At 42.0% G+C, this 9,859-nt stretch overlaps 1 protein-coding gene across 1 annotated transcript in view; it reads right to left on the bottom strand.

Moving 5' to 3' along the window:
- The window catches only part of GON4L (gon-4 like), a 72,537-nt gene that overhangs the window by 46,923 nt on the left and 15,755 nt on the right, over positions 1 to 9,859 (bottom strand). The window contains exons 4-8 of the mRNA XM_021708706.1: positions 5,484 to 5,674; positions 4,388 to 4,462; positions 4,159 to 4,209; positions 1,002 to 1,052; positions 584 to 679 (exon numbers count right to left, since the gene is read on the bottom strand). Of these exons, the coding sequence (XP_021564381.1) occupies positions 584 to 679; positions 1,002 to 1,052; positions 4,159 to 4,209; positions 4,388 to 4,462; positions 5,484 to 5,674 (464 nt within the window). The remainder of the gene's footprint in view (positions 1 to 583; positions 680 to 1,001; positions 1,053 to 4,158; positions 4,210 to 4,387; positions 4,463 to 5,483; positions 5,675 to 9,859) is intronic.

The raw sequence follows: 9,859 nt of genomic DNA, 5'->3' as shown, positions 1-9,859 counted from the left end.
GGGCTCAGGCAATCCACTCACCTCAGCCTCCCAAAGGCGCGGGATTACAGGCTGAGCCACCAAGCCCGGCTCTTTTTTTTTTTTTTTTTTTGAGTCAAGTCTCACTCTGTCACTCAGGCTGGAGTGCAGTGGCACACTCATGATCACCATGGCCTCGACCTGCTGGGCTCAGGTGATCCTTTTGCTTCAGCCTTCCAAGTAGCTGGAACTACAGGAGTATGCTACTACACCCAGCTAATTTTTTGATTTATTGGTGACGTGGTTTCGTCATGTTGTCCAGGCTTGTCTTGAACCTGTGGGCTCAGGCAATCCTTTCGCCTCCAAAGTGCTGGGATTACAGGCGTGAGCCACTGCTAGGCTATACATTTTTATTCTATGTACATCTGTGCTATGCGTTATATTACATAATAAAATAAGTTAAAAAAACAAAGGATCATGTAGAGCAGACAAACACCTAAAAGCAAAGAAACAAAACTGTGTCTCAATCCTCTCTATAGAACACGTGACATTACTAAGGAAGCAAAGAACACACTGCTTTATTAAGCCAAACTAAGCCAAATATTACCAGCTACCACTCACTGACCTCTTCAGCAGTCTCATCTTCTTCTTCATCATCTGGCTGGTATTCTTCATCTGAAGAATCATCTTCTTCAAGGTGGATATCCACAAACTGAGGAGGCTACATTAGGACAATTAGAAAGAAATGAAGTAATGGGAGTCATACATATTTGAAAAATAAAAACAAGTCACACATATTTGAAAAATATGGGGAAGAAAGCAAGGCAGACAAAAAATCCTAAGAGTATATGTGCAACTATACTCAAGACAAAGGTTAAAGTGATTCCATGAGATGTAAACCTAAGAAAAGTAGAATGGAAAAAAAAACAGAATTAAAACAAGAAGATAGGCCAAAAAATTAACCAACAGAAAGGAAGTAATTAAGTTTCAAAATTGATGAAGTCTTTCAAGAAAAGAATAACAATTACCTCTTCCAAGATTACCTTAATTTCATTGGCCTTCTTAATTGGTGAAATATTCCATGTTGGAATTACCTATCAACAAAGAATATAATAAATTACTGTAACAGAAATAAATTGCTGTTCATCTTTATTTCCTCTTTACCATCACAAAGAGTCATCTATAAGTAGCTGCAGTACCTACAAGTGTTGATTATCCCTGAGGGCATACTTTCAAATATTTGCCAGAATTACATAGAAGAAAACAAGGGAAGATTTATTTCTGTCATTATCATTTCTGTCTTAAACCTGGTAAGACTCATTTTTATCTATAAATGAGAAAACAAAGCCTACTTTGCCTATTTAACATCACAGCTAGGGGTCCATGAAAAAAAATAGATGTGAAAACTATTAGTTACCTATTAAATCACACAAACTTAAGATATTATAGGTCACGGCAGTCTTTTGACATCAATTTTTTAAATCAATTACACAAATCCATCAGAAGTACACCTCCAAAAAGCCAGCCACGAAAAGCTCTTACAGAAGAGTTTAGGGGTGAAATGTCATGTTGTCCACGCTTATTTTCAAATAGTTCAGGAAAAAACAATAGATATAGTGAGATATAAAGCAAATATGGCAAAAAGCTACTTTTGGAATCTAGATTCATTATAATAGTCTTTCAATCTTTTGTACGTCTGAATTCTTTTTTTCCAGACAGGGTATTTCTATGTCATCCAGGCTGAAGTACATTTAAACTCAAACTCCTGGGTTCAAGTGATCCCCACACTTCAGCTTCCCAAAGTGCTGGGATTACAGGCATGAGCCACCAAACCCAACCTAAAGAATTTTTTAAAAATTCTTTTAAGCTGGGCTCAGTGGTTCAGCCTGTAATCCCGTACCTTTGGGAGGCTGAGGTGAGTGGATTGCCTGAGCCCGCGGGTTCAAGACGCGCCTGGGGCAACTTGATGAGACCTCATCTCTACATAGATCAAAAATTAACCGGGCGTGGTAGCGCGCGCCTGTAGTTCCAGCTACCTGGAAGGCTGAGGCGGAAGGATCACCAGAGCCCAGCAGGTCGAGGCTGCGGTGGCTGGGAGTGGCCACTCATTCCAATCTGGGCGACAGTGAGACTCCAACTCAAAAAAACAAAAAAAAATTCTTTTATACTTCTGGTAAAATGCAACTGAGGATGTATAATTTATTGACCATTTAATCGTAACTCAACCAAAATCATCTTATGAACACAAAAGCCAAGGGGCCACTAGGTTCTGCCTCTAAAAGGAGACTTAGGTTCTCATATCTACTCAGCTCTGCTGTGTTCTGATCACTTATCTAGCTCTGTGTAGCTGGGACCTATTTAGAATAAAGAGAACTATGTGATTCAGGTTCATTCCCTGTCCCATGGCTGTTTCTGAACCAATTTTCCTATTGCCAAATTCATCAGGAAGACAAGGCAGCATTTGGAACTGTGTTAGAATCAGTCTACTGAGCATTAAAAAGCAGGAGACTTGAATTCTAATAATTGTTCTCCTACATAAGCTACAATCTTGGAGGTCCAACTTCCCTGTGCTTATATTCATAGTCAACAAACATAGTCCATAGCCTAATTTGGATCTCCTTGTTGTTGTTTTTGTTATTTTTTTTTTTCCAAATCAAATATGGAATTAACATTCATTGTACTCTATATGGCAAGCAGAATTAATAGAACTTCCATGTCATTGATGGCTGCTTTCATCATAGCCACCACATGTTCATTTGTGAATACTTCCTGGAGAGAGATGAAATGTCAATTTATGCAATGAGGGTTAGTCAATCAGACAAAAAAACGTGATGAGACTGCCAAAAACGCCTATACATACTTAAGCTACATTAAGAGAAATATGAAAACTGAAACACTGTGTAGATACTAACTTTAACCTATGCCAGTTAAGCCACATCTGGTTCAGTAGATTCTACTTGAGGCATACTATTTAAAAAGGATACAGACCAACTAGACACATTCAGAAGAAAAGAATCAGATTGGCAAGGACACTCAAAGCCTTGACACATGAAAAACACTAGGACACTGGGGGACGTATAGCCAAGAAAAGAATGTTAAGACATGACATACAACTTACTACTTTTCTTCAACTATAGGAAAGGTAACATGGAAGAAAAACAAATCTGTTTCTTCTATAGGGCTCTAAGAAACAGAGCCAAGACAAAGAGACAAAAATGATCATATGTATCTTGGAACCATAAGGCAAATCGTTTACTATCAGAGATAAAATGGACTCTCTCAGGACTATTACCTGCCTTGCCACAGAAGTAAGCGTAAACTAGGCAAGTATTTGTTAAGAATATAGCAACACAGCTGCAAGCGTCAGAGTTTGCTATACTAAAGTCTCAGCAATCTTCAAGTGGTTCTCAACCATTAATGTGCAAAAAGAATGAACTATTGTCTTTTCAACAATGCATATTCCCAGGTCCTGCCCATGAATCTGATTCTTAGGTCTGAGGTAAGCCCAAAAGTGTGCTTGTTTATTTTTATTTTTTTATTTTTTTTATTTTTTGAGTTGGAGTCTCACTCAGTCGCCCAGACTGGAGTGCAGTGGCCGCTCCCGGCTACCGCAGCCTCGACCTGCTGGGCTCCGGCGATCCTTCTGCCTCAGCCTTCCAAGGAGCCGGAACTACAGGCGCGCGCTACCACGCCCGGCTGATTTTTTTATTTATTATAGAGATGAGGTCTCGCTGCCCAGGTGGGTCTCGAACCGGCAGGCTCAGGCAATCCTCTCACCTCAGCCTCCCAAAGGCGTGGGATTACAGGCTGAGCCACCGAGCCCAGCTAAGTGTGCTTGTTTAATAAGCACTCCTGAGAGACCTCTACACCAAGGTGAATTTGATGGAACTGGTTCCTGAAATACATTTTGGAATATAATACATTTATATTAAACAAGTGTTATAATATAATAAAAGAAATGGCCTCACTCATTGGTTTCAACCATTCCAAACAGTTAGCACTTCCAAAAAGCAATGCTTCATATCAACCAAAATAAACTATGATAATGATTTCATATATTCTGTCTCCACTGGTCTTTTACAAATAATTATTTCAAAAGGAAAACCCAGACCATAATCTTTCCTATATTTTTTTCTTTCAAATAATCTGAGATTAGATCTGACTTACCAAGATAAAGAAAGAAAAAAACAGAACACTTACCACTCCTTTCTCTACCACTTCCTTCAGTTTAGAGCGTGTCATTTTGGGTTCCTAAGGAGAGGGAAATGGAAATAGTCAATAAAAATAGCCATGTGATTCCTGGGTTTTCAGATGCTAACTTTACTTACTCCCAGGGGTCAAACTATTTACAAACTCCCAAGAGGCTACATTTAGCCAGTTACAAATAAGTCAGTTCATTACAACACAAGAGTGAGAAAAAGCTACTCACAAACATTGGCATGTCTTCTGTCTCACTGATGGCTGCTTTCATCATAGCTACCACATGTTCATTTGTGATAACTTCCTGGAAAAGGTGAAATTTCACTTTAGGCAACAAGGGTTTGTCACCTAGACAACATTCATCTCTATGTAACTCTGCTAGATCTATGTAGCAAATAACTGAGAGCTATATACTCAAATAGCTCCAGATTGAGGTAAAGCAAGACAACTGAAAGCAAAGAAGGCAGAGTTGAAGTTCTGAACAGAGGCACACAGCTTCCAACAATGTAGCAGCAAATGAACCAGTCTTAATAGCTGCTGCTAGGAACAGGAATGGTTCACTTAAGAGATCCTGAGGTAACTACATGCTCAAGAGAAAGAAAAACAAACAGCAAAGATCTGCAAACAGCTGTGTTGCTGCATATCAAGAATAATATTTACATATGTATTAAAGTAGAAAAACTGTTTACTGGGCATCTTTTCAGATATATCAACCCACAAAAAGTGAATTCACTATCAACATCATCATCTTCGAATCAACTAACCAATGCAATAAATAATCAAGCCGGGCTCAGTGGTTCAGGCCTGTAATCCCGCGCCTTTGGGAGGCTGGGGCGAGTGGATTGCCTGAGCCCGCGGGTGCGAGACCTCATCCCTACAATAAATCAAAAAATCAGCCAGGCATGGTAGCATATGCCTGTAATTCCGGCTACTTGGAAGGCTGAGGTGGAAGGATTGCCGGAGCCCAGCAAGTCGAGGCTGCAGTGGCCGGGAGCAGCCACTGCACTCCAGTCTAAGCAACAGAGTGAGACTCCAACTCAAAAAAATAAATAAATAAATAGATAGATAGATAATCAAATCAGTGGAAGGAAGCAGAGGAACAATTTATCTTCCCAATTAAGTTCTCCTTTAACATGTGTTCAGACTTCAACTTGTGCTGTGTGCAAGAGGGAAAGTTATTTTAAATATGCAAAAATGCTAAACATTTTGTCAAAGGTAGCCTACAAATATGGTAATTCACATACAAGAGTCAAGAATTTGCTGAGTATTTTGCTTTCCATGGAAAATTTCCCTTCCAGGTACACAGCTGCCCCAGTCTTACTCACATGAAGGATGTTTCGCACATTGACTGCTGTTAGGTTGTGCTGCTTGGCGCCATCCTCTAAGGTACGGTCAAGCATGTCGTCCAGTTTCAGGTCATAAGCCAAGGTCCCCTCTTGGCCCCTTCCATCTCGTTTCCTCTTGGTACCCTTTTTCTTTTTTCTCCTTTTCTCATTTTCTTCATTGGCTTGCTCTTCTGCAAATAAACCAAGAGTATCACCAGAATCTCCAAACCAACTGCTCTAGAAACTTAGCCCAAAAAGCAAAGAGGAAAAAAAAAATAAAGCTACCAGCTATTGGGCCCTGAAAACCAAAGAAAACTATAATATAGTAGTGGTGGTGGTAATGGTAATGCAGTAGTAACAACAGCTAACATTCTCCGAATATTTTTTTTGCCAGGCACTCTTCTACACACTTTATTATTTTATTTCATTTTTTTGAGTCAGGGTCTCACTCTATCGCCCATGCTGAAGTGCAGTGGCATGATCACGGCTCACTGCAGCCCCTACCTCCTGGGCTCAGGAGATCCTTCTACCTCAGCCTCCCAAGTAGCTGGTACTACAGGCACGTACCACTATGCCCATATATATATGTATATAGTAAAGGTGAGGTCTCACCATGTTGACTAGGCTGGTCTAGAACTCCTGGGCTGAAGCAATCCTACTGCCTCAGCCTACCAAAGTGCCAGGATTATAGGTGTGAGCCACCACAGCCATCTACACATTTTCGAAATATTAATCCACTAATTCTCCTATAAGTAATAACTCTATGAGGGTAAAGACTGCTATTTTTCCCACTGTACAGATGAGGGAACTGAGGCAGCAAGATTAAGAAACTTTCCCAAGAGCTAGTATGTTACAGAGTAATGGTTTTTTTTTTTTTGAGTTGGAGTCTCACTGTCGCCCAGACTGGAGTGCAGTGGCCGCTCCCGGCCACCGCGGCCTCGATCTGCTGGGCTCCGGCGATCCTTCCGCCTCAGCCTTCCGAGTAGCCGGAATTACAGGTGCTACCACGACCGGCTGATTTTTTGATTTATTGTAGAGATGAGGTCTCGCTGTCCAGGCGGGTCTCGAACCCGCGGGCTCAGGCAATCTACTTACCTCAGCCTCCCAAAGCGCGGGATTATAGGCTGAGCCACCGAGCCCGGCCTCAGAGTAATGTTTTAAAGTCAAGCATTCTAGCTCTAGAAGCCTCTGTCTTAATTATTATCCTATACTGCCCAGAAAATACATCAGAGACCCTGGGTTTGTGTCCAAATTCTACAACTTACTGAGTTATCTTGGTAACACAGCGTTATTTTTTTCTTTTGTAAAATACGAATATGCCCCTTAGGGGCCATGCAAATTAAATGAAATATGTTGGCTGGGCGCGGTGTCTCAAGCCTATAATCCCAGCACTTTGGGAGGCCGAGGTGAGAGGGTTGCCTGAGCCCATGGGTTCGAGAATAGCCTGGGCAACTTGACGAGACCTCATCTCTACAATAAATCAAAAAACTAGCTGGGCATGGTAGCACATGCCTTTAGTTCCAGCTTGCCTTTAGTTCCAGCTACTTAGAAGGCTGAGGTGGAAGGATCGCCTACATCCAGCAGGTTGACGCTGGGACGGTCATGGGCATGCCACTACACTCCAGCCTGGGCGATGGAGTGAGACCCCAACTCAAAAAAGAAAAAAGAAATAACATATGTCCAAGTGCTTTATAACCAATGGTACATTTTACAAATGTAATTTGTCAGTATAATTATACTATTTGGTAGAGAAGAGAAAAACAAGGAACAAGCCAATTTTAAAAACTCTCAATCTGAACTGTACAAAAAAAGAATAAAGAATTCCTATTCTACAAGAAAGGAACACATAAATAACCATGCAATAGAAAGAACTTTTTTTAAAAAAGATGGGGTCTGAGCCGGGCTCGGTGGCTCAGCCTGTAATTCCAGCACTTTGGGAGGCTGAGGTGAGTGGATTGCCTGAGCCCGCAGGTTCAAGACCCACCTAGGCAACTTGGCGAGACCTCATCTCTACAATAAAATTTAAAAAATTAGCTGGGCGTGGTAGTGCACACCTGTAGTTCCAGCTACTTGGAAGGCTGAGGTGGAAGGATCGCCAGAGTCCAGCAGGTCGAGGCTGTGGTGGCCAGGAACGTGCCACTGCACTCCAGTCTGAGCTACAGGATGAGACTCCAACTTAAAAAAAAAAAAAAAAAGATGAGGTCTCTTGGGCATGGTTGCTCACACCTGTAAACCCAGCACTTAGGGAGGCAGAGGTAGGAGGATTGCCTGAGCCCAGGGTTTTGAGATCAGCCTAGGCAACTTGGCAAGACCTCGTTTCTATAATAAATTTTAAAAATTAGCCAGGTGTGGTGGTGTGCACCTGTAGTCCCAGCTAGTTTAAAGGCTGAGATGGAAGGATTGCCTGCGCCATGCATATCAAGGCTGTGGTGGCTGTTAAGCATGCCACTGCACTCCAGCCTAGGCAAGAGTTGAGACTCCAGCTAAAAAAAAGAGAGAAAAGCCGGGCTCGGTGGTTCAGCCTGTAATCCCGCACCTTTGGGAGTCTGAGGTGAGTGGATTGCCTGAGCCCACGGGTTCGAGACCCACCTGGGCAGCGAGACCTCATCACTACAATAAATCAAAAAATCAGCCAGGCGTGGTAGTACGCGCCTGTAATTCCAGCTACTCGGAAGGCTGAGGCGGAAGGATCGCCGGAGCCAAGCAGTTGGAAGCTGCGGTGGCTGGGAGCGGCCACTGCACTCCAGTCTGGGCAAAGGAGTGAGACTCCAACTCAAAAAAAAAAAAAAAACAAGAGAGAGAGAGAGAGAGATGGTTTCTGGTTCTATCATTCATGCTGGAATGCAGTGGAACAATCATAGCTCACGCTCACTACAGCCTCAAATTCCTGGGCTCCAGGAATCTTCTTGCCTCAGCCTCCCAGGTAGCTAGAACTACAGGTGACATGCCAGCATGCCAAGCTAACTTTTAAAATTTTTTTAGAGATAGAGTCTCACTATGTTGCCCAGGCTGGTCTTGGACTCCTGACCTCAAGATATCCCGCTTCAGGCTTCCCAAGTAGCTGTAGCTACAGGCATGCACCACCACATCCAGCTCAATAGGAAGAACTTCCTGACTATGACAATCTAGTAAGTCATGGAATAGATTATCGTAACACATCAAAACAAAGTTCACATCCCTCTGACACTTTTGGCCTGTTACTGTATGAAAACAAGGAGTTGGAGAAGAGTAACATAAAAATGATCTCTGTGTAAAACGATAGGATGATTTCAAGCTGCTCCCTGGCATTGTTTATTCAATTAAAAAATATTAATAACTTTAAAAAACTGCTTCTGCACTTATGAATATATATCAAAGGTTTAATAAATGTTCACAACTCTCAATCTAATAACTCTTAAGAAAATAATAGCAGACCTTGAACAATTATCATAATACTATAAGAAATGGAGGCCGGGCTCGGTGGCTCAGTCTGTGATCCCAGCACTTTGGGAGGCTGAGAAGTGGATTGCCTGAGCCCGTGGGTTCAAGACCCACCCGGGCAACTTGGCAAGACCTCGTCTCTACAATAAATAAAAAAATTAGACAGGCGTGGTAGCACATGCCTGTAGCTCCAGCTACTTGGAAGGCTGAGGTGGAAGGATCACCAGAGCCCAGCAGATCGAGGCTGCGGTAGCCGGGAGCGTGCCACTGCACTCCAGTCTGGGCGACTGAGTGAGACTCCAACTCAAAAAAAAAAAAGAGAAAGGGATTGGCCATAGTGGGAAACTCCCAAGGGAGAGGGGAACAGCTCATCAACAAGGGTACCTGCATAGTGAACATTTATATACCTAACCCTGAATTATACCCCACATCTTTAAAATAAAAAAATTTTAAAGTTAAAAAATTTAGAAAAATGAAAAAAAAGAAAATAATAGCTAGGCACGGTGGCTCACACCTGTAATCCCAGAACTTTGGGAGGACTGCCTGAGTCCAGGGGTTTAAGACCAGCTTGGGCAACTTGGCAAGACCTCATCTCTACAATAAATCAAAAAATTAGCCAGGCGTGGTGGTGCATGCCTGTGGTTCTGGCTACTTGGAAGGCTGAGGTGGAAGGAACACCTGAGTGCAGCAGGTTAAGGATGCGGTAGCCATGAGCGCACCCCTGTACTCCAGCCTAGGTGACCGAGTGAGACTCCAACTTTAAAAAAAAAGAAAAGAAAAGAAAACAAAATAATTATACAAGCAAAGATCAATAATGATGAAGATGAACATTATTTGTTTTGTCATTATATATTTAGGGAATACAAGTGCAGATTTCTTACATGTTTTATGTTGCGTAGTAGTGAAGTCTAAGTCATTACAACTTTTTTTTTTTTTTTTTTTTGGGTTGGGGTCTC

Source organism: Carlito syrichta, unplaced genomic scaffold (assembly GCF_000164805.1).
Source record: "Carlito syrichta isolate Samal-C Ts95f unplaced genomic scaffold, Tarsius_syrichta-2.0.1 Scaffold143912, whole genome shotgun sequence".
NCBI lineage: Eukaryota > Metazoa > Chordata > Mammalia > Primates > Tarsiidae > Carlito > Carlito syrichta.
This window is presented reverse-complemented; position numbering and strand designations above follow the sequence as displayed.